The sequence below is a fragment of the Thalassophryne amazonica genome, chromosome 3 (genome assembly GCF_902500255.1).
Source record: "Thalassophryne amazonica chromosome 3, fThaAma1.1, whole genome shotgun sequence".
Classification (NCBI taxonomy): Eukaryota; Metazoa; Chordata; class Actinopteri; order Batrachoidiformes; family Batrachoididae; genus Thalassophryne; species Thalassophryne amazonica.
The window spans coordinates 7,826,794-7,852,572 of record NC_047105.1 but is presented as its reverse complement, the minus strand read 5'-3'; the positions used below and the strand labels follow the sequence as shown (position 1 = coordinate 7,852,572).

Sequence of the window (25,779 nt, the reverse complement as noted above, 5' to 3'; positions counted from 1 at the left end):
CCCCCCCCCCCTCAGTCAAAATGCATAGAACACTGCCATCTACTGGATGGGAGTGTGAAAAGCAGCCAACATGCTGAGTCACACTTATACATAATTTTCAGTTTTGCAAATACCTTTTTTTTTTTTTACAAATAGAAAAAAAATTATGTATTTACAAATACACATCTATTTGTAAAAACCAACACACAAGTTACAAATCTGAAATTTGTATTTGTGGATTACAAAACACGTGTGCAGATCAAGGACGGTAGATCACCCTCTGTGCATTTGCAGGTATGAATGAGACAAATTTAACTCCATAAATGAGTGTCTTTTCACTTAAAAAAGTAGAGGTTTGCATGTACATGCTGTTTTAAAGCAGACAATGTTGATCATAATGCACTGCAGCAGTGCATTATGGGAGTTCAGGGTTATAGATTTGTTGTGTTTTTTATAGTTCAAGGAATGTAGTTAGTTTGGTGAAGAGGTATGTTGTGCCCATGAGTGAAAACAATGTTGTGATTTACCTCTTCTGCAACTGTATAATCTGCTGTATGCTGAAAGTAAATGTTTTTTGTTTGTTTTTTTCCAGAAGCTGGCAGCTGGCCCTCCCCCTTCTGCTGGGGGAGGGCTGAGTTCCTTACGGCAGCCTGGTTGTTGCAAAACACGCAACAGACAGGAATGTTTGGTTTTAAGATTTACAAATGTTTTTGAGCGTTCGGTCTTACTCAATATGCCAGCAAAGAAATGTTAGTGGACTTAAAGTTAGCGGAACTAAATTTAGCTGAAGCTAATTAATCCTTACAAGATTAGTGGAACTGTGCCCACCACTGCTCCCAACCAATTCAGGATTACACAGGAGTCAATATATAAAATTGCTCCACTCTTATTGTATATTACACCACATTACTTTTTCTTGGATTTTTTTCTTGCACAATAAGGATTTCAAAAATGAATAGTTTGCACTATCAAAATATATGGTACTCTGTCATAAATCTATCTAGAGTAGGCAGTTTTCAAAACAGTGACTATGCAAGAAGGAGGCCAGTGAGGGAAGCCACCAAGACACTCAGAAAACTCAGAACAAAGTTATACACTTCTATGGTTCAGACTGAAGATATTGAGCATAGTGCAGCTATTATATGTAGCACCACCAAGGATGCAACCTCATGCAGGAATCTCAAGAGATTTTCATTTAAAAAAACCTGAAATTTCTGTTACAATTTGCCAAAAAGTACATGACAGACATGAGCCAAGATTTGATGAGTTTTTTTGCATGAAACTTCTTCCCTGTTCCACTCCACCTTGAACTTGTAATTGTGGTGCAACAATCAATCAATCAATCAATCAATTTTATTTATATAGCGCCAAATCACAACAAACAGTTGCCCCAAGGCGCTTTATATTGTAAGGCAAGGCCATACAATAATTACGTAAAAACCCCAACGGTCAAAACGACCCCCTGTGAGCAAGCACTTGGCAACAGTGGGAAGGAAAAACTCCCTTTTAACAGGAAGAAACCTCCAGCAGAACCAGGCTCAGGGAGGGGCAGTCTTCTGCTGGGACTGGTTGGGGCTGAGGGAGAGAACCAGGAAAAAGACATGCTGTGGAAGAGAGCAGAGATCAATCACTAATGATTAAATGCAGAGTGGTGCATACAGAGCAAAAAGAGAAAGAAACACTCAGTGCATCATGGGAACCCCCCAGCAGTCTAAGTCTACTCACCAAGTCAAGTCACCATTCTACTCTTACAAACCCTAGGAACTACAAGTAAGCCTGCAGTCTGAGAGTGAAGCACTCTATTGGGGTGATATGAGGTCCCTAAGATAAGATGGGACCTGATTATTCAAAACCTTATAAGTAAGAAGAAGAATTTTAAATTCTATTCTAGAATTAACAGGAAGCCAATGAAGAGAGGCCAATATGGGTGAGATATGCTCTCTCCTTCTAGTCCCCGTCAGTACTCTAGCTGCAGCATTTTGAATTAACTGAAGGCTTTTCAGGGAACTTTTAGGACAACCTGATATAATGAATTACAATAGTCCAGCCTAGAGGAAATAAATGCATGAATTAGTTTTTCAGCATCACTCTGAGACAAGACCTTTCTAATTTTAGAGATATTGCGTAAATGCAAAAAAGCAGTCCTACATATTTGTTTAATATGCGCTTTGAATGACATATCCTGATCAAAAATGACTCCAAGATTTCTCACAGTATTACTAGAGGTCAGGGTAATGCCATCCAGAGTAAGGATCTGGTTAGACACCATGTTTCTACGATTTGTGGGGCCAAGTACAATAACTTCAGTTTTATCTGAGTTTAAAAGCAGGAAATTAGAGGTCATCCATGTCTTTATGTCTGTAAGACAATCCTGCAGTTTAGCTAATTGGTGTGTGTCCTCTGGCTTCATGGATAGATAAAGCTGGGTATCATCTGCGTAACAATGAAAATTTAAGCAATGCCGTCTAATAATACTGCCTAAGGGAAACATGTATATTGGAGGTTGGAGATTGGCCTATAATTAGCTAAGATAGCTGGGTCAAGTGATGGCTTTTTAAGTAATGGTTTAATTACTGCCACCTTAAAAGCCTGTGGTACATAGCCAACTAATAAAGATAGATTGATCATATTTAAGGCAAAGTTGCACCATGCACGGTTTCTAGAATCACAGCCACAAAAGCCTATAAGTCCTCCAAAGTTGCCATGGGTGTCTTGGTGGCTTCTCTTGCTAGTCTCTTTCTTACACAGTCCCTCAGGTATTCAAAACTGCCAACACCAGACAGAATTACCATACAGTACCACACACTGAAAATATTTCTTCATGCCTGATGTAAATGAAGTCCAAGGTCAATTCAGTAGCTTTGAAACATTCATGCATCCATCCCCTGATGTGTATAAAGGTAACTGGCGGCAAATGTGATGGTCTGTATTACATGTCCAATTACTTATGGTCTCTGAAAATAGAGGTATGATGATCGTGAGGCGTTTCCAAACCATCTGGAAAATATAATCCCACCACCATGTCATGGATCTTCCTTGGGATCTCCTCCCAGTTGACATAACTGGAAGACGTCTCTCAGAAGACGTCCACGTGGCCTCCTCATCACATACCAGAACCACCTCCGCTGGCTCCTTCTGATGCAAAGAAGTAGTTCTACTCTGAGTCGCTCCCAGATAATCGAGGTTCTCACCCTGTCCCTGAGTGTAAGCCCAGATACCCGTTGGAGGAACCTTCTTTCTGCCGCTTATCTCCACGATCTTCTTCTTTCAGTCATTACCCAGAGGTCATGAACATAGGGGAGGAGTGGAAATCAACTGGTAAATTGAGAGCCTCGTCTTCTGGCTCAGCTCTTTCTTCACCACGATAGTCTGGTAGAGCGTCTGCCCAAATCTATGTGCCGATGTCATACTACATCTTTCTCCAGTTGTGAACAACACCCCAAGATACATGACCTCCTTGAATAACTCTCCCCTGGCCTAGAGGGGGCAATCCACCCTTTTTCAACAGAGTACCATGGGCTCCGATTTCGAGGTCCTGATTCTCATCACACTCAGCCTCAAACCTGCACTGAAAAAAAGGAATCATTGAACCAACTTTAAAAAAAAGTTACAATTGGTAAAACCTGAATGAATTACGTGATTTGAACTTAAATTTGTAAGTTAGGTCAACTCGAAATCAACTTTAACTTACAAGCTTAAGTTCAAACCACTTAATTCATTCAGGTTTTGCCAATTGTAATGCTTTTTTAAGTTTGTTCTTTTTTCAGTGCCCACTGAACATCCACTGTGGTGAAGAGGCAAAAAACAAAAACCTGATTGTATCTGCCTCAGCTCTACAAGTCATCACACGCATAAAGAAATAAAACATGTTGAAAAGAATAAAACAAGAATGGAAAGGACGAAAAAGAGACAGACAGGCAGATAAAAAGCCAAACTGTGCTCTCTGATCTCACCTGCCACTTTCAACATGCTCTGAGACGTATGCGTGATGGGTGAGGTCACACCCACAGGAGGGTTTTGGACCTTCTTGAATCTCCCTGGCTGGCCCAAGCTCTGAGGCTTCTTCAGCTCTCCTCTGTACCCCAAATCCTCACTGAGGCTCGGAGGCTTCTTTCTCCACTTGCTCGGAGCCTCCGACTTCAAACTCCCCGTTTCATAGCTGCAGCTGTCCAACTTGTGGCTGGGTTTACTGTCCTCACTGTACCAAGAAAGTCCACTTTCCACCAGAGAGCGTTTCTCTGCATCAGTGCAGAGCTGTGGAAACAGAACAGTGCGGAGGAGAAGATATGACCCACGTTAGCTTTGGAATTGTCCTTTCTCAGTGGCGTTCCAGTAGAACAAAAACAGACTGATATCAGTTCAAGCAAAGGAGACCACAAAGAGAGGTTGCAAAAATGCAAAACATAAACCTACATGCAGTTTGGGCAACTTTGAGGAAAATGAACAGATATTTTTATGTTATCACATCAAGCAAAAATTCAGACAACTTTGAGACTCTTCAATTCAGACTGTAAACAAATCTGATCGACATGAACTAAATTAAATTTAAAAAATAGTGTCAAATGCTTATTTTTTTTTTGGTGTTTGTTATTTGGTAGAATTTCAAGAGGTGTGTTGGGAGGTAGAAATATTCCTGTATCATCACCTGACTTGTCTAAAGTAGATGTAAAACTGTTGATTATCCCATGTGCTGGTGCTGGAGGGTATTGGAATTGCTTGTGTGTTTGTGCACAAAACAACTTGGAATATGGTGAGCAAAGTTTCACCAAATTTCAAAGGAACATTCCGTGGGTGAGTGTCGTCAGATGACTAACTTGTGGAGCAGACTGATTAAAGGTTATAGTCAATGTCTTGAAAAATGCAGCCTAAAAAAATACTTTTCAAGGATGTTTCTGCAAACCATAGGCCTAGATAGACAGCATAAAGATCATATCAATCAGTAAACAGTTTACAATCAAATGACATGAGTGACGTGATAATGTCATGAAGAAATCATGAATGATATGTGAAAAACAGTTTCCATGATATCTCCACAACCAGTAGGATTAGAGAGGTAGTTTCAAAGTTGTTGTCTGGAAAATGTTTATTTTGTGTACGTACAGAATATTCCTCACCTCACTGATACACGTGACTTCACTGTGTTACAATAAAGGGTGTGTAACTGTTTTAAACATGCAGTGTACCAAGAAAGTATTCACAATGCTTCACTTTTTCCACATTTTGTTACGTTACAGCCTGATTCCAAAATGGACTACATTCATTTTTTCCTCGAAATTCTACACACAATACCCCATAATGACAATGTGAAAAAGGTTTTTTGCTGACAGACTAAAATTTTAGATAAAGAAGGCTGTTTTTTATTAAATACATACAAATATGCATTTTAACTGTCCATGTGAAATCAAAAACAAAATAAAGATAAAACATTTAGTATCTGAGGGATAAGCTGGGTGCAAATGTTATATTTATTTAAGATACCTTGTAACATATACTGTAGTAGTTATAGTAGCTAATAAGTTGTATAACATGAACAATTTCAAATATAAACTATTAAATTCTTAATTGATCTGGACAACAGAGCAAAAACAACATCATCAGGTCATCCATGACTCAAGCATGCCATCCATCATTCTCCTGCATCAAATTCTCGAGGTCATCAGGGTCACATATAGTGACTGAGTTGGTGAATATACCATGCATCTGGAAAGTATTCACAGCACTTCACCTTTTCCACATTTTATGTTACAGCCTTATTCCTTTTATATAGAGAGATTTGTGCCTTTTAAAATCATGTCTAATCAGCTGAATTTACCCCAGGTGGATTTCAATTAAGCTGTAGAAACATCTCAAGGATGATCAGTAGAAACAGGATGCACATAAGCTTCATGGTAAAGGATGTGAATACTTATGTACAAGTAAGTTCTTAGTTTGTTGTTTTTAATAAATTTGCAAAAATCTCAAAAACTGTTTTTCCATTGTCATTATGGGGTATTGTGTGTAGAATTTTGAGGGAAAAAAAATAATTTAATCTTTTAAAATAAGGATGTAACATAACAAAATGTGGAAAAAGTGAAGCGCTGTGAATACTTTCTGGATGCACTGCGTGCTGTTGCTGGCCGACCTAAAAGGGTGCAACTGTATCTAGGTGTCCAGAGCAAAAGGTTACTAGCTAGCTATTGTTTAGCATGCCAGAAGTGCATGCACCTTTGACAAATTTTCACTGATATGGCTGGAAATTTTTCAGACAATTGCTTCTTTGTGGGGTGGCTCCTCCATGCAACACTGAGTGCAGATCTAAGCATGGTCAAGTATGTTCCATCCAGCTTGGACTGCAAAGTGACAGTCCGTTCCATTTCACCATATGATCATTTCAATTCAATTTATTTCATTTATACAGTGCAAAATCACAGCAAAGCTGCCTCGAGGTGCTTCACATGCACAAAGTCTAACCTTACCAAACCCTGACAGCAAGCACACAGGTGACAGTGGTGAGGAAAAACTCCCTCTGATGATGTTGAGCAAAAGAGTCTTCATGGAAGACTAAATTCCAAAAGTAGACTACAGTGGCTCAGAGAAGTCATCCTCAGCAAGATGGTCCACGAGCAGCTGGGTCAGCTTCAGCCAGGGCATCTCGCGGTCAGTCCAGCGCCGTCTGGTGCACAGCCATCAGCCTCATGCAGTCTCATCTCACTGGTGCTTAAGATTAGATTAGATTTGATTACCAAAGGACATCCAATATGTGTAAGGCTACCAATGCCTTGGCTATTCCAAGATTGACATGCTTCTCTGTGGAGGCAATTTCACTACCAAGGCATCTGAAAGCTTCACTGACGTTCAGTGGTTCTCCATTTGATGTGTTTATGGAGGCCTGCTGATTACAGCTAATAAATTCTGTCTTCCCGGCTACTTACACAGAGGCTGACATCCTGTACATTGTTCTCAAGACTATGTAGGAGTTTGTTTGCATTTGCTATGGTGATACTACACACGTTTAAAATAGATTTTTTTAAACTGTGTAGCCAACTGCAATAGATTTTCTGAAAACATGGATAAACTTTAGAGCCTTAGCTGAGCACATAATAATACATTTTGTTTTGGACATGGAAAAAGGGCAAGAGAACCTCCTTAATGTCAAACACAGCACTAGATGAAGCTGAGAAGTACTATTTTCTATTCAGGCATAGATTTGCACCTAATACATAATAATTTGCATCTAATACACACAGTAGTGTTCAGAATAATAGTAGTGCTATGTGACTAAAAAGATCAATCCAGGTTTTGAGTATATTTCTTATTCTTACATGGGAACCAAGGTACCAGTAGATTCAATAGATTCTCACAAATCCAACAAGACCAAGCATTCATGATATGCACACTCTTAAGGCTATGAAATTGGGCTATTAGTAAAAAAAGTAGAAAAGGGGGTGTTCACAATAATAGTAGTGTGGCATTCAGTCAGTGAGTTCGTCAATTTTGTGGAACAAACAGGTGTGAATCAGGTGTCCCCTATTTAAGGATGAAGCCAGCACCTGTTGAACATGCTTTTCTCTTTGAAAGCCTGAGGAAAATGGGACGTTCAAGACATTGTTCAGAAGAACAGCGTAGTTTGATTAAAAAGTTGATTGGAGAGGGGAAAACTTATACGCAGGTGCAAAAAATTCTAGGCTGTTCATCTACAATGATCTCCAATGCTTTAAAATGGACAAAAAAAAAAAAAAAACAGAGACAGAAAACGGAAAACAACCATCAAAATGGATAGAAGAATAACCAGAATGGCAAAGTCTCACCCATTGATCAGCTCCAGGATGATCAAAGACAGTCTGGAGTTACCTTTAAGTGCTGTGACAGTTAGAAGACGCCTGTGTGAAGCTAATTTATTTGCAAGAATCCCCCGCAAAGTCCCTCTGTTAAATAAAAGACGTGCAGAAGAGGTTACAATTTGCCAAAGAACACATCAACTGGCCTAAAGAGAAATGGAGGAATATTTTGTGGACTGATGAGAGTAAAATTGTTCTTTTTGGGTGCAAGGGCCGCAGACAGTTTGTGAGACGACCCCCAAACTCTGAATTCAAGCCACAGTTCACAGTGAAGACAGTGAAGCATGGTGGTGGCAGCATCATGATATGGGCATGTTTCTCCTACTATGGTGTTGGGCCTATATATCACATACCAGGTATCATGGATCAGTTTGGATATGTCAAAATACTTGAAGAGGTCATGTTGCCTTATGCTGAAGAGGACATGCCCTTGAAATGGGTGTTTCAACAAGACAATGACCCCAAGCACACTAGTAAACCAGCAAAATCCTGGTTCCAAACCAACAAAATTAATGCCTCGCAGATGTGAAGAAATCATGAAAAACTGTGGTTATACAACTAAATACTAGTTTAGTGATTCACAGGATTGATAAAAAAAAAGCAGTTTGAACATAATAGTTTTGAGTTTGTAGTGTCAACAGCAGATGCTACTATTATTGTGAACACCCCCTTTTCTACTTTTTTTTACTAATAGCCCAATTTCATAGCCTTAAGAGTGTGCATATCATGAATGCTTGGTCTTGTTGGATTTGTGAGAATCTACTGAATCTACTGGTACCTTGTTTCCCATGTAACAATAAGAAATATACTCAAAACCTGGATTAATCTTTTTAGTCACATAGCACTACTATTATTCTGAACACTACTGTACTAAACACAAGTTGGGTATTTTTGATAATCAAAGAAGGGCTGCTATAATTAATTAATTCATCAATTATTAAACTAATATTAAATCAACTGACATCTGTTTTGATAATCAGTTTTTAAAAGCCAAATTCTCTGATTTCAGCTTTGATGTGATTATTATTTATTTTTTTTTTTTGCTTCATTTAAGAGTTTCTTTTCTTCTATGTGACAGTAAAGTGAATACCCACATTGCCTCAATTCAGATGACGGACGTTTTCAAAGTTTAGCATACATAAACAATCCAATGTATATGTGCGGTTGTTTTAATTCTGATGTGTGCCATTATTACATTCAACTAGTAATAACTGTGGATTAATAGCTGTATTTTTGTCTGAGGTAATTGGGCGTGGTATGAATTGCCCTTTTAGGGATCAATAAAGTTGTTTAAATCTTGAATATCTTTGGGTTGTGAACAAAATAAGATATGCAAAGGCATCATCTTGGGCTCTGGAAAACACTGACATTTTTCACTGTTTAGATCTAATAAATTGAGAAAACAGTCAATTAATGAAGTAATCATGAGTTGTAGCCCTGTATCAAAAGCATGCCTCAGTCGGACAAACAATACGTTGCATGCGAGCATGTAAATGGAGCAAATAGAAAAAGGACGGCTACAAGTTACTGCATGAATCCTTTTTTCTTCTTAATTTCTTTCATTGTCTCTGCTGTGGTCTGCGGTGTCTTTTATTTTTTGTCAACAGACAATTCAGAGTGAAGCCCTGAAAACGGCCGAGCAAACAGCCTTGTTCGGCACAAAAGCCAAACGCTGCCACATGTACTGTAGACCACCGGTATGTGGACTCACCATAACAGAGGAGTTGCATCTGGATCCCAGCGGTGTGGAAGAGAGTGTGTTAAGAGAAGAGCTGAAGTTGAACTCCTCAGAACTGAGGTTTTCCGAGCCGTCTCCATCGCCGTCGCTGAGCCCGCTGCTGATGGAGCTGCTCTCATCCCAACTGAAACAATGAAGAATGACAAGCTTTCAAAACAGTGCTGTCAAGAAAATGAAGACCATGTGGAAAAGTCCCCCCCCCCCCCCCCCCCCCCCCCCCCCCCCACACACACACACACACACAAAAAAAGAAAAAATCTGTGGTTGAAGGAAGAAAAGGCAACAACTGTCAAATGTTCAGCTGTCTGCAGTAAATGCTCTCCAGGGGTGTCAACAAGCGCAAACGAGGGGGAAAAAAATGTTATTTTTGTGTAAGTTTAGTTTTATTTTAAAAAATATCTCAGTCACTTGAGAACACCAGAATCAGAGAAATTCTTATGGGCAATTCCATTGTAACTGACGCAACATTCAGACAATTTTAGCTATATGATTTATTGTATCCTTCGGAATTAATTTGATGGTTTTTTTTTTTTTTTAATTTCTGTTGGGAAAGTGTAGGTACACTGACCCACAACAGGGGGCGCAAATGAACGGACAATGGAGTAGGTGAAATAACAACACTTTACTGTTGTGAATGTGCACAACAACTACAACAGATTACAACAATAGACAGGAGTCAATTCACAAAGGTGTCATGTGGGCAGGCTCGAAGATAGGAGACGCCTGTCCAAAGCAGAACCGGAATCACACGATTTCCTCCGCCACCAGACCCCGGGAATACTGGAGCCGCCAAGTCCCGAACTCCCAGGTGGCCACTGCCTCCACGTGTCGGACCTGGTACTGCTGGCGAGGAACAAAAAAACAATTAAATGTGGGCGCGTTTGCACCCAGCAATCCGCACGGCAGGAAAACTACCTCCACCTCTCGTTGGAAAAAGAGTCTGCTATCACTCACAAAAATCACAAAAGGTTACTGTCAAGCAGTCAGCTGAGAATATTACCTTCCAGGTAGAACGATATCTCGGCAAAGAGGTGGAGATGACGTCTTGCTGATATACCGATGCTGATCAGATGAGTGGTGACAGCTGTCATAGGTGATGAGTGTCAGCTGTCACCCCGGCTGCTCCTGTGAGGCGGCAGCGCCCTCTGGTGCCTGGAGCCTGCACTCCAGGCAGGGTGCCCTCTGGTGGTGGTGGGCCAGCAGTACCTCCTCTTCAGCAGCCCACACAACAGGACCCCCCCCTCAACGGGCACCTCCTGGCGCCCGACCAGGCTTGTCCGGGTGGCGGCGGTAGAAATCGGGGAGAGGGCCGGGTCCAGGATGAAGCTCCTCTTCACCCAGGAGCGTTCTTCAGGTCCGTACCCCTCCCAGTCCACCAAATACTGGAAGCCCCGGCCCATCCTACGGACATCTAAGAGCCGGCGCACAGTCCAAGCTGGCTCGCCATCGATGATCCGGGCAGGAGGTGGTGCCGGACCGGGAGTACAGAGGGGTGAGGTGTGATGGGGCTTGATCCGGGACACGTGGAAAACGGGATGGATCCGCAGTGAGGCTGGAAGCTGAAGCCTCACTGCGGCTGGACTGAGTACCTTGATGATCTTAAACGGACCGATATACCGGTCCTGCAGTTTAGGGGAGTCCACTTGAAGGGGAATGTCCTTAGTAGACAACCACACTGCCTGCCCTGGCCGGTACGTAGGGGCCGGGGTCCGCCGACAGTCTGCATGGGCCTTCGTCCTCATCCGGGCCCTCAGCAAGGCAGAATGGGCGGCACGCCACAACCGACGGCACTTCCGTAGGTGGGCCTGGACCGAGGGCACACCGACCTCTCCCTCAACCACCGGAAACAAAGGAGGTTGGTACCCCAGACACACCTCGAAAGGGGAGAGGCCGGTGGCTGATGACACCTGGCTGTTATGGGCATACTCGATCCAGGCCAGATGGGTACTCCAGGCCGCCGGGTGCGCGGCTGTCACGCAACGCAGGGCCTGCTCCACCTCCTGATTGGCCCGTTCTGCTTGCCCGTTGGTCTGGGGATGATACCCGGATGAGAGACTCACCGTGGCCCCCAGTTCCCGGCAGAAGCTCCTCCAGACTTGTGAGGAGAACTGGGGACCGCGATCGGAGACGATGTCTGTTGGGATCCCATGCAGCCGGACGACGTGGTGGACCAGGAGGTCCGCTGTCTCCTGGGCCGTCGGGAGCTTCGGGAGGGCCACAAAGTGGGCCGCCTTGGAGAATCGGTCCACTATCGTGAGGATGGTGGTGTTGCCCTGGGACGGCGGGAGGCCCGTGACAAAATCCAGGCCGATGTGGGACCAGGGGCGATGGGGCACGGGCAGCGGCTGGAGCAGTCCCGAAGCCCTGCGATGATCAGCCTTAGCCCTGGCGCAGGTGGTGCAGGCCTGGATATAATCCCGGACGTCGGCCTCTAGGGACGCCCACCAGAAGCGCTGCCAGACAACTGCCACGGTCCTTCGCACCCCTGGATGACAGGAGAGCTTAGAGCCGTGACAGAAGTCCAGGACTGCAGCCCTAGCTTCTGGTGGGACGTAGAGTCTGTTCTTCGGCCCAGTTCCGGGGTCCGGGCTTCGTGCCAGGGCCTCCCGGACGGTTCTCTCATGTCCCAGGTAAGGGTGGCCACGATAGTGGACTCCGGGATGATGGGTTCCGGTGGATCCGACAACTCTGCTTTGACTTCTTCTTCATGTACCCGGGACAAGGCATCCGATCTCTGGTTTTTGGTCCCGGGACGGTAGGTGATCCGGAAGTCAAAACGGCCGAAGAACAGTGATCAGCGGGCTTGCCTGGGGTTCAGCCGCTTGGCGGTCCTGATATACTCCAGGTTCCGGTGGTCAGTGAAAACCGTGAATGGCACGGACGTTCCCTCCAACAGATGTCTCCACTCTTCAAGAGCCTCTTTCACCGCAAGGAGTTCTCGATTGCCGACGTCATAGTTCCGTTCGGCCGGGGTCAACCTGCGGGAAAAATAGGCACACGGGTGAAGGACCTTATCGGTCTTCCCGCTCTGGAAAAGCACAGCTCCTATCCCTGAGTCCGAGGCGTCCACTTCAACCACTAACTGGTGACTAGGATCGGGCTGCACCAGAACGGGTGCAGACGAGAAGCGCCGTTTCAACTCCTTGAACGCGGCATCGCAACGATCCGACCAGGTGAAGGGGACTTTTGGTGAGGTCAGGGCTGTCAGGGGGCTAACTACCTGACTGTAGCCCTTAATGAACCTCCTGTAAAAATTAGCAAAGCCGAGGAACTGTTGCAGCTTCCTACGGCTGGTGGGTTGGGGCCAGTCTCTCACCGCCGCGACCTTGGCCGGATCAGGAGCGACGGAGTTAGGGGAGATGATAAACCCCAGGAAGGACAAAGAAGTGCGGTGAAACTCGCACTTCTCGCCCTTCACAAACAGCCGGTTCTCTAATAACCGCTGCAGGACCTGACGTACATGCCGGACATGGGTCTCAGGATCCGGAGAAAAGATGAGTATGTCATCCAGATATACGAAGACGAATCGGTGCAGGAAATCCCGCAAGACATCATTAACCAATGCTTGGAACGTCGCGGGGGCGTTTGTAAGACCGAACGGCATGACCAGGTACTCAAAGTGACCTAACGGGGTGTTAAATGCCGTCTTCCACTCGTCTCCCTTCCGGATCCGAACCAGGTGATACGCATTCCTGAGATCGAGCTTGGTGAACATTTGGGCTCCATACAGGGGCGTGAACATTGAATCCAACAAGGGCAATGGGTATCGGTTACGAACCGTGATTTCGTTCAGCCCCCTGTAATCAATGCATGGACGTAGTCCGCCATCCTTTTTCCCCACAAAAAAGAAACCTGCACCCATCGGGGAAGTGAAATTCCGGATCAACCCGGCAGCTAAAGAGTCCCGGATGTAGGTCTCCATTGATTCGCGCTCAAGTCGTGAGAGGTTGTACAGCCTGCTGGACGGGAACTCAACGCCTGGAACCAAATCAATGGCACAATCGTACGGACGGTGGGGGGGAAGGGTGAGCGCCAGATCCTTACTGAACACATCCACAAGGTCATGGTACTCCACCGGCACCGTCCCTAGATTGGGCGGGACTCTGACCTCCTCCTTAGCCTGGGAACCGGGAGGAACCGAGGAACCTAAGCATACCCGATGGCAGGTCTCGCTCCACTGCACCACTACCCCGGACGGCCAATCGATCCGGGGCTTGTGTTTTAACATCCAGGGGAACCCTAAAATCACACGGGAGGTAGCAGGAGTCACAAAAAACTCGATCTCCTCCCGGTAATTTCCTGACACCACCAGAGTTACTGGTGGTATCTTATGTGTGATTGGAGGGAGTAGGGAGCCATCTAGTGCCCGCACCTGCACAGGCGAGGTAAGCGCCACCAGAGGGAGCCCTATCTCCCTGGCCCATCTGCTGTCCAACAGATTCCCTTCAGAGCCCGTGTCCACCAGTGCTGGGGCCTTCAGGGTTAAATCCTCATAAAGGATTGTAACTGGGAGTCATGTGGCAATGTGGGTGTGTCCCACGTGAATGTTTTGGCCCACCCCTAACCCAGTTTCTAGGGGCGGGCGTTGGTGTTTAACCGCTCGGGGCAGTCTCTTACCTGATGCTCTATCGAGCCACAAACAAAACACGCTCCGCGGGCCAGCCTCCTCTGTCTATCTGGTGCCCTAAATGTGGCCCTGCTCGTGTCCATAGCTTCGTCAGCAGGGGGAGCTGTAACCACACGGAGCGTAGGGGCCGTGGAGCGTGGGGAGGGCGGAACGCGGTCGGAACCGGAAGGGAGAGGGACGGCGCGTGCCCGGCCACGCCCTTCGTCTCGTTCCCGACGGCGTTCTTCTAACCGATTGTCTAATCGTATGACGAGATCAATAAGCCCATCTAAATCCCGCGGTTCGTCCTTAGCCACCAGGTGCTCCTTTAGGACCAATAACAGTCCGTTTACAAAGGCGGCGCGGAGGGCAGTGCTATTCCAGCCGGACCTCGCAGCCGTGATGCGGAAGTCGACTGCATAGGCAGCTGCGCTCCGGCGCCCCTGTCTCATTGACAGCAGCACGGCTGAAGCGGTCTCTCCTCTATTTGGGTGATCGAACACTGTTCTGAACTCCCTCACAAACCCATCATATGTCTGAAGGAGCCGTGAATTCTGCTCCCAGAGCGCTGTAGCCCAAGCGCGTGCCTCACCGCGAAGCAGGTTTATTACATAAGCTATCTTGCTGGCATCAGTTGCGTACATGACAGGACGTTGTGCGAAGACGAGCGAACACTGCATAAGGAAGTCCGCGCACGTCTCCACACAACCTCCGTACGGCTCTGGAGGGCTTATGTATGCTTCCGGGGAAGGTGGGAGGGGTCGTTGAATGACCTGTGGAACGTCACTGTTACGCACAGGGTCGACAGGAGGGAGAGCCGCAGCAGCGCCCTGAGGGCGCGCTTCCACCTGCGCGGCGAGAGCCTCCACCCTGCGGTTAAGGAGGACGTTCTGCTCGGTCATTAAATCCAACCGAGCCGTGAAAGCGGTGAGGATCCGCTGCAACTCACCGATCATTCCTCCTGCGGACGCCTGTGCGCCCTGTTCTTCCATTGGCCATTCAACAGCCGGTTGACGCCCCTCGGGATCCATGACGGTGGCCGAGATATCCTGTTGGGAAAGTGTAGGTACACGGACCCACAACAGGGGGCGCAAATGAACGGACAATGGAGTAGGTGAAATAACAACACTTTACTGTTGTGAATGTGCACAACAACTACAACAGATTACAACAATAGACAGGAGTCCATTCACAAAGGTGTCGTTTGAATTGAAGATAGAAGACGCCTGTCCAAAGCAGAACCGGAACCACACGATTTCCTCCGCCACCAGACCCCGGGAATACTGGAGCCGCCAAGTCCCGAACTCCCAGGTGGCCACTGCCTCCGCGTGTCGGACCTGGTACTGCTGGCGAGGAACAAAAAAACAATTAAATGTGGGCGCGACCCAGCAATCCGCACGGCAGGAAAACTACCTCCACCTCTCGTTGGAAAAAGAGTCTGCTATCACTCACAAAAATCACAAAAGGTTACTGTCAAGCAGTCAGCTGAGAATATTACCTTCCAGGTAGAACGATATCTCGGCAAAGAAGTGGAGATGACGTCTTGCTGATATACCGATGCTGATCAGATGAGTGGTGACAGCTGTCATAGGTGATGAGTGTCAGCTGTCACCCCGGCTGCTCCTGTGAGGCGGCAGCGCCCTCTGGTGCCTGGAGCCCGCACTCCAGGCAGGGTGCCCTCTGGTGGTGGTGGGCCAGCAGTACCTCCTCTTCAGCGGCCCACACAACAATTTCTGTATGATTATAGAGTACAGGTGATTCCACAACTAGGACTTCAAGAATTTGGCTAAATGTAAATTGAGAATCACAATATATGCAAATGAAGGGTTGTAACTGACACAACGCAAAATGGACATGAAACTTCACATGTTGTTTTACAAGTCATATATCTCTGAAAGTAAAATACCTAGCCTTTGCATATTTATAGAAATATTACGACAACCTGTGATATTTTATAATAGAAATGCAATCAAAGACCTGCACATTGCAAAATTTTTATTAATTCATAAAACATGCAACATAATGGAGCTGACGCAACAACGGTTTTGGCTTAACCCAAAATTAACTCATTTACATGTTTGCTTATTACGTCCCCACTTTTACGTCTCTTGTCAAGTTTATTCAGTCATACAAATGCTTTCTGCATAAAGCATTTATGAAGTATGAGTACTGAAATAAATGCACTGTTTACAGACTAGCATTCACATTTATATAATTAATACATAGTTATCTTCCCAACTGTCAGATAAACATCCTCTTGAACAACAATACAAAATCATTGAAGCATTGAAGCATGATCTCTAGACCTATAGACAGTAGTTCTAGGTAGGCAGTAATTGTTAATGCTTAAAAAGGAAAATCGCCCCTGAGGTAACATTTTCTGTGGAATTGACCTTACTGGAATATATAGAAACTTGCCCTCAGGACAATGTCCCATCCAAACATCCTGTACAGGCCTTGAGGCCAACTGGGGCCAGTGCTTATTCCTGGATACCATAGCATGAAACTCATCTGAAGATATGACACCAGTCCATTGTAGGTTACTTCTCCAGCCAAGGCCAGTACCCATTTACAGCTCAGTAAACTGGGACAATTGGATGATGTGTCTTGCCCAAGGCCACAGACAGGTACCGACAATACAGCTCTTATTCCAGTCAGTGGTGGGCACAGTTCCGATAATCCGATAACCAATAGTTATCAAAGATAATGTTTTCATTATCGGATTATCTTTTTAGATAACTTTAAAAACCATTATCAGACTAATTATCTTGCAATAAATTTTTGTCCGATAATTTTTGAACAATAACGTGGTAAATAAAGCTGAACAGCTACAAATATTTACAAAACTTAGTCAGTTGAGCACCTACCTGTTAAATGTTTCGTAGCTGATGTGTAGTTCTACCCTCTGCAAAACAGAGAAGAGCTGCTTTAAGAAGAAAATGCTCTATCCTCTGCAGACAAAGAAGAACTGGTCCCCCCCCCAAAAAAAACCTAATTTCTTTTAACCCCATACTGATACACGGGCAATATCACCCAAGTCATCCAGAGGCATACATTTTTAACTTATGATTCAACTTTCAACCAAACTAATGTCGGACAAGTTATTTAAATTAATGTCATGTCTGAAGTTTTATAAAGTGAAAATATCAGATATATGTTTTAGTTTTAAAGTAATGCACTCATAATGCATTATGGGTAGGATAGGGTAATCTTAGTACGTTCACGACATGAAAAATGCATCTGAAAACCTCTGATCAGGCTCTACAGACAACAGCATTAAACTCTAGTGCCTAAAACTCTCGTAAATATATTCTCTGTAGCTCACAGCAGCTCCCATTGAAAATAACGGACAGCCTGTGATTCTCATGTTTACATAAAGCACACGCAATAACAACATCTATAAACCCAGAGAATATATTCATGAGAGTTTTAGGCATAATATAAAAATAGTTTATGTTGCAATGTTAATGGTGTTGTCTGTGTGCAGCGGTTAAAGTGCAGCGTGATCAGAGCGTCAACATTTATGTGTCAAGACAATATTGAGTGCACGTTTTACAATATAATAAAACATGCACACAACATCATAAAACGTGTACACAATATAATAAAATGAGTGCATATTCTCTCCACATGCAAAACATTTTGCGATGACACTTCCAGGACTCCGTAAAAATGCCTGTTTTTACAAATAAAAAAATGGAATATTTTACAAAAGCACATTTATCTGTAAACACCAACACACGACACACGTCACATTAACGTGTTGGTTTACATAATGAATGACTCAACCAATCAGTGTTAGCGGAGGCACATTTTACCCAGAATCCTTTGCGATCTGTCTGTATTTTTTACAAAACTTCTGTTGCTACCAGAAGCGATTGTGGTGTTAAAACTCAAATTCAGTTTATTAGTAGTTGCAAATGTACCAGAGACAATACTGGAAGTTACTGGTTATCGGTTATCTGTAACTTCCGATACATTTTTGGGTTGTTTATTCCTGCTCTGCATCCAAACAGGTTAGGTCTGGTAGCACACACATCTACCACGCAATGGAACTGAGTTGGGTCCTGGATCCAAGACTCCAACTTCACATCAACAGATCCCAGAGTTCTGCAGAAATCTCCAGCCGTTTCCCACAAGATCATGACAGTCTCCCTGACACCACCTGTATTAGAATAACCACTGTAGCAACTCATTTATAAAGCTCCAAAGACAAAAAGAAAAAAATGTGTTGCATGTAAACAGTTTCTTAGTCATTTTTCTGACTTGACACTGCTTTTCCCATAACTCAACTCAACTTTTCAAGTTTTTTTTCAGTCAACCATAACCCACATTGATAAATGCTGTCAAAGTCAAAAGTCTCTGCTGATTTACTGGAGAAACTCACACTCAGAAGAACAACAGCCAAGGGGTGGTTAACCCTCAGCTCAGCCAGGTTTGACTGTCACAGAGCCAATCTTGGCACACATTTGTAGTATGTAAATTCCAGAACTGCCCTTGCAAGGTCAACCAAAGGTCAATCAATGGGGTGAAGGTCAAAGTCATTGGGGTCAACAGTCAGATTTCCACCAATCAATGTTGGAAATTCTATTGTAAACAAGGTGGCCATGTTCTTACTGATGAGGCTCATCCTACCAATCAGCCAAAGCTATATATATATATATATATATATATATATATATATATATATATATATATATATATATATATATACACTCAACAAAAATATAAACGCAACACTTTTGGTTTTGCTCCCATTTTGTATGAGATGAACTCAAAGTTCTAAAACTGTGCACTAATCATGGTGTCTAATCAGCATCTTGATATGGCACACACACACACACACACACACACACATATATATATATATGTGTGTGTGTGTGTGTGTGTGTGTGTGTGTGTGTGTGTGTGTGTGTTTGTGTGTGTGTGCATACATAAACACACACTAGCCGATTACCAGCCCAAGGTTGGGTTTGAATGAGAACTTCATCTTCACCAACAAAGCTATCACCTCCCACCTATCCCAGATTCCAGAGAACTGTTAGGGTGTGACTAAAGTGGCCCCATACTTCAAAAAGAGACAACTACTACTACTAGTATAACTATGCTACTGTTACTTGCAAATTATGAAGTGGTAAAAAGTTCAAAGGAAAAAGAAGATAATAGAAAAGTAAGACACAAACCGTTTAGCACACTTTCCGATGATGCAACACAAAAATGTCTCTTCACTTAACTACAACTACCACAAAAGAACTCAATAGTCTGGGTCACTCCCCATATGTCAAAATATATGCATGCCAGGTTTGGCTCAGTTCTGAGGCACCATTTGGACAGGAGAGGGGCCCACACACAGCGTTGTGTCTTAGTATATATATTTCATGCATTTTTTTCTTGATTAATCCCTGACAGTTGTAACGCTTTTTAAAAAGAGGTCAGCATCTGTCATTGCAGCTATATAAGATGTAGCTATACATGCTAAATAAAAACGATAGAGACTGACCACACTATTTAGCAAATGGCCTGGTATGTCCTAAAAAACAGGATGAAGGAAAACCAGAGTGACAGGCTCCTAAACCTTCCATGACCTTTCCCTCCACCAAAAGCTGAAGTCCTGGTTCATCCCGAAACAGATGTTGACAGACAGACCCCTTGATGAAGGAAGGTAAGGGCCAACCGCAGCTCGGAATGCATCCACACTACAATACATTTAAAATGCAGATGACTGTGTGCAGTTAAATGTGAACCGGATCCTCTCAGTGAACCAGAACATCATAAGAAGAAACAACGATTCAGAGACAAAAGGCATAAAACTGACCTCAGAACAGCCATAATGCTTCATGTTCCAAACGGCTCACATTTGGATAATTATGCTCCCCATCATTGCTACTGGCAACCACATGTGGTAATCAAATGCATGTTGGCAGAAAAAATATGGCAGTCAAAAAGGTAAGTTTTTTTGTTTTTTTTTAAACCCAAAACTTTAAAGCTGACTCAAGTTGAATCCGTTCTTTTCCTGAGCTGAAAATGCTCTTTGTGGGTCTCCAGTCTGCAATTAGCAAAGGCACGGTACATGGAAAAAATAAAAAATAGACTGACAAAAATGGCTCAAACACTTTCATGACAGGTTTTAAACACGTAGACATGTTCAAGCCGTCGCTGCAGTCATAAAATAAATCTTGAGTTTTCCCTTCCTCCCTGACCTCTGATGGCAAAAATACAAAAAACACTTTCCGAAGACTTGTTGCCACAGTTACACGACCTCAGAGGGCACATTTTACATGAACAAGGAAAACACAAGATCAATGTTTGATTTGACAATTTTAAAGCGATGAATTACGCAAAGCCCAGATGAGTGCACCATGTTTGAACAATAGCACCTCTGTGAGCGGCGAGCGAGGCGGCCGCGAGTAACCACGCAGGGAGGTCAGCCTGAAGAGAGGCTGCTGATGTTACAAGCCAAGCTGTCTGGTCTCTGAGGAGAAATCCAGACAGCACGAGGGTGGGAGCACACCAGCAAAGTCAGCGAACAGGGAGCCAATTAATGGATTGTTTCCAGTGGCACAATTCCAACGTCTCTCTGCGATATTATTCAAGTCACACTGCTGTGAAAATGATTTGGCTTTTAAAAGAGAGTGCAGGGTGAAGCGGGGTGAGGACAGCCTGGGCATAGGAAAGAGCTCGGAAGTAGTTGGGGCAAAACTGGTCTGTTCCATCGAAACTAAAATAGTACGAAGAATAACAACAATAAGACAATACGAGTGGTGAAAATGACGAGTGACAGCTTGTAGTGGGTTGTAGAGCCAGCAGTAAGCGCTATGGCCCAGTGGTGCCAGTTCTTATGCCCAGATTCTGGAGGGTGAAGAGGATTAGAGTCTGCAACTCTCCATGAAGAGGACGCCAGTCTGGTGCATGTACTTCCTCGGTCAAGGCTGGCAGACTGAGACAATGCAAATCAACCCTCTTGTCCAAGAACAAAGATGAGTAGCATGACAAGGACTTGAAACCAGGTCTACATATTGGTCCCCAAACTATTATCCACTGAACTCCCTGTCCACTAACCTATAGAAAGAAGACATGACATTTTATCAACAGAGCACAGATTTGACCTGTTTTCTTGTGTTAAAATCCTTCCTAAATCTATTAATTTATACAGCACCAAGTAACCCCAACAAGGAAGATGTACCCTTACGACAATCTGAGTGAAACCTTACACAGAGCAGACTCAGTGGGGTGTCCATTTCTATACCTGCTTATTCCAGTTCAGGGTCGTTGGAGATCTGAAGCACTTCCCAGGCATAACTCGGCGAGAGGCTAGGTACATCCTGGACAGACTGCCAGCCTATCGCAGGCACCATGTACAAACAGACAAACACATTCACACTCGCACCTACGGTCAATTTTTAAATTTCCAGCTCAACTAAACTGTATTGTATTTGGAAGTGGCAAGAAGCCAAAGCACCTGGAGGGAACTCATGCAAACACATGGAGACCATGCAAGCTTCAAACAGAAAGCACCAAGCGGGAAGCAATCCCAAGACCTTCTCACCGTTAGGCAACAGTGCAAACCACTAAGGCACCTTGCTGGCCATTTTGGCCACACAAACAATAACAAAAGAAATAATCAGCCACAGACGTGTAGAGTCTAGCAGTCACAGGGACAGATGGCTCTTAAGACACCCAAGTGGCGAAGAGGAGAATTTGGAAGTTGGCAAGAAGCAAAACCGTCCCCGACAGACTCCATCCACATGATGCTTCTGTAAACCCTCAGCACACTACACACAGATTTCCAGTTCAGGAAGAATCTCGGTGGATCAGATGGACCGCTTATAGATGGACAGAAGAATCCATGAGGCTCTGAAATGTTACACACAGAACAGTAAATCCCAGGCATGATGGTCCATGTCTTCATCTGCAGGTTAACCTCTAGCAAAGAACAAAGCATAAATTAGCCACAATGAACAGTTCATTATAACACTACCTTACAACAGACAACCAACAGACAAACTGTTCATGTGTTCATTGGTAACAATGTCCTCTGCTTCCCAAACATTCCCCAGAATCTGGATGTCATGAGATGGAGTCTTTCTCCACTAGTAATGGAATAACCGATGTTGGAGGGAAAGACAATGATTCAACACAACTGAGTCTGTATTAGTTATAAGGTGAAGATAAAAGGTCTGGTTAGGTTTAAAACTCCAGCTTTTGCTGGCTTCTGTTATTCTTCTCTACAAGAGTCAAGACAGAAGTCAGACTGCCACAGCAAGAATTTTAGCTGAGGAAGTTTCTGCGATTTGAAGCGAAACGTCCTCGTGTCAAGCAACCCAGTCCAGTTGAAGATTCAAGCTTCTCTACTATGGAAACCACCTGGACAACTGAGAGCCTACACAGAAACATCTCAGTGGGTAGATTATTACACATAAAAGGTGCAGAAGAAAAATCTTTGTGACATAGTAACTTCTTCTTTATGTAACTCAGTAATCATGCATCCCGAGAACGCAGAGCACTGGCCATAACATTTAGTTTAAGTAGATCTACCAGAAAGGGAGGTGCTAGACCATGTAGGACAAATCTGACATTACATGAACTGAAAACCAATGAAGGGAGGTCAAAAGAGGAGAAATATGCTGAAACGCCTCCTGGTTCAAACTCTTGCAGCAACATTTTGAACCATTTGAAAACCTGTGACGCTATGTGGCAAGCCAGAAAATAAGACATAACAATACTCAGTTCTAGATTAAACTAAGTCATGAATCAGTGTTTCTGCATCCACTAAAGACAGAATCGGTCAAAGATCACACAGAGAATTCTAGATTTATTCCTAAATGAATGGCATACACAGTATGTCCAGTGTTGATGTTCGCTGATCAAACTGATGTCTGTCTTACAGGACCACTGACCATCATCTCAGTCTTCTCTGAATTTAAACATAAGAAATTACTATATCTAATTTGTCGCTGAAAGCAGACAATCCTCCAGACTCCTATGTTCAGAGAGATTACTTACATTAGTTGGTATGTAAAGCTAAGAGTCATCAGCATAACAGTGAAAAGTACTTCCATGGCAATGTGATATCTGTTGAAGAAGAGATATGTAGAAAATAGCAGGGGACCTAATACAGAACCCTGTGGTGCCCCATATTTTACGGGAGCAAGGTTTGACATAATGTTGTTATACATGACACACTGAGATCAGTTAGGTAAGATGTCAATCATGAGAACCCAACCAGTAGCACCAAAATCATTTTCAAGCCCATCCAACAATGTACAATGGACAACTGCATCAAACGCTGTAGTGAAATCCAGCAGAAGCAGCAGTGTTGTTAGTTGTAGAGCCGGCCACCAAGCACTTGCCTGTGAGCTCCAACCAGGCCTGGCACCAGGAGGAGGCTCCAGTATCCCTAAACCAGGTGAGGCAACTCCACCTATGCCTGTCCGTTAAAGAGGGACAATTGGATCGCCCTTTGTCAGTCTCCTCACCTGAGACCAATTTGCCAAGGGAGATAATAGCCAGGAGTTAATGCTCAAGACAACACGGCTCTGAGGATTATTGGAGCACACAAACCCCTCCACAAGCAGAGATTCCTCTGTCGGGCATCTGGGCTTATACTCCTGGACAGTGTGAGAAACTCAACTATCCAGAAGGGACTCTGAGTAGAGCTGCTGCTTCTTCACATCGAAAGGAACAAGCTGAGGTGGTTCACGCATCTAGTGAGGATGTGCCCTGGTTGTCTCCCTAGGGAGGTCTTCTGGGCAAGTACATCTGGTAGGAGGCCCCAGGGAAGACTCAAGATATGCTGGAGGGATTATATTTCCCAGATGGCTTGGGAACACGTCAGGTTTCCCCAGGAAATGTTACAGGACTTGGCAGAGGATAGGAAAGTGTGGGTTGAGCTGCTTGGTATGCTGCCACCATGACCTGGACCTGGATCAGTGTCAGAAAATGAATGAATAAGTCAAAACACTTCCCCAGAATATTTCAAAAACTATTTCGAACATTGTTCCAAAGTATGTATCAAGTCATTGTGAGTTGTGCTAGATGGGATCTCAATATGTCACCAAGTGATATGAACACAAGTTTTGCACCATTTTTCCATTTCACATTTAAAAGCTGGAGTCGGTAAAGGGTGTGTCCGTGCAACAGCACCTACGCTTCTCATGTTAAATCGCTTTAATTAAATCTGAAATTGTGGTGAATTGTAGTGGTGTACAAAAAAAAAACCATATAAAAATGGTGTCACTGTCCCAAATACTTATGGTCCTGATTGTATGTCAAATAAAACAACATTAGTCCATCATTAGGCCATCAGACTTTACAACCCCTCATTCAGGGGGAGGAAGAGCAACAGGAAGACAGAGGATGGGAAGGAGAGCAACAGTAGTAGTCAGTAGAGGTGGGCGGATCGATCCTAATATGGATAATATCGATACCAACGCTGGTATTGATATTGAACGATCCTCGTGTAAAAAGATCGATACTCAGGCTTTTTTCTCTCCCGCATGCACTGACTGCTGCGCACGCAGATTCATCAAAGTCTACTCTCTGTCTGTACGAGCAGCTCTGCGCTGTGTCACACAACACGGAGCAGCGTACCTTTGTTTTGTGGTTTGTCAGCCCTCTACCTCAGGAGATTTTGTTTTAAGTTGTGATGAGTGATTTTTTTTAAACAAAAATGTTGATTGTGATAATAAAGTATTTTGTTGTCATGTACAATGTTTGGCAAAATTCTATCCTAGGTCTTTTGGATCCTTTGGATCTATGAACTTAAATATGAAAAAGTATCGGTATCGATATGGCGATACTGGGTCTGTATTTACTTGGTATTGGATCAATACCAAAATTCCCGGTATCGCCCACCTCTAGTAGTCAGTAAACCAGTATTGATCACTATGTCTAGTATTTAGATTGTGTATTTATATTTTTATTTGCAAACTGTTTTTCTTTTTTACTGTCACTTTTGATACTCTGTGTGCTTCTTACCCTGTGTGCTGCTATGCAATGCTGCTGGAACCTCAATTTCCCTGAGGGAGTCTTCCCAAGGCACAATAAAGTTCTATCGAATCTAATGTAATTTTACAGTATCGACCCTTGAAGACATTACACCAGAATTATTTTCATTCATGCACATCTTCACATTGTGTGATGCCACTGTGTTAAACTGACTGACATCCACCAATCGGTGCTGGAGGAGTTGCATTTACAAATCTCACAAACAGATGATTCCTATATAACCTCCACCTCGAAATCTTCTGTTTGCAGGGGCCATAAATATTTATAGAGCAACCACAAGTCATGATATCTCACATGAAAACAGAAGTAAAAACTAGAAAGAAAACCTGGTGTGAAATCAAAGACCAAACACAGCAGCAACTGAAAGCCATCAAAGATCAAAATAAAAGACAACAAACCAAAACTGTGGCAGCTCATCAGCCCATCATCCAAACAACGCTGCCGCCAAAGACAAACTCTCCAAATGGAAAAACCTGGAACTGAGATCTAACAAATTTATATTTGTTTGTAACAAATACAAACACCATGATTTTAAACTAAATTCATGATGACATGAACATGACATAAACACAGGAGACCACCCAATTTGGAAAAAACCAATCTAGTCTACAAAAGATGAATAAAGCAGCAAA

The 25,779-nt window shown here is 43.8% G+C and overlaps 1 protein-coding gene across 5 annotated transcripts in view; it reads right to left on the bottom strand.

Moving 5' to 3' along the window:
• Positions 1 to 25,779, bottom strand: part of nav1b (neuron navigator 1b) — a 184,187-nt gene that overhangs the window by 80,379 nt on the left and 78,029 nt on the right. For all 5 annotated transcript variants that reach the window (XM_034165569.1, XM_034165573.1, XM_034165551.1 and 2 more), the window contains exons 4-5: positions 9,508 to 9,658; positions 3,933 to 4,233 (exon numbers count right to left, since the gene is read on the bottom strand). In XM_034165569.1, the coding sequence (XP_034021460.1) occupies positions 3,933 to 4,233; positions 9,508 to 9,658 (452 nt within the window). The remainder of the gene's footprint in view (positions 1 to 3,932; positions 4,234 to 9,507; positions 9,659 to 25,779) is intronic.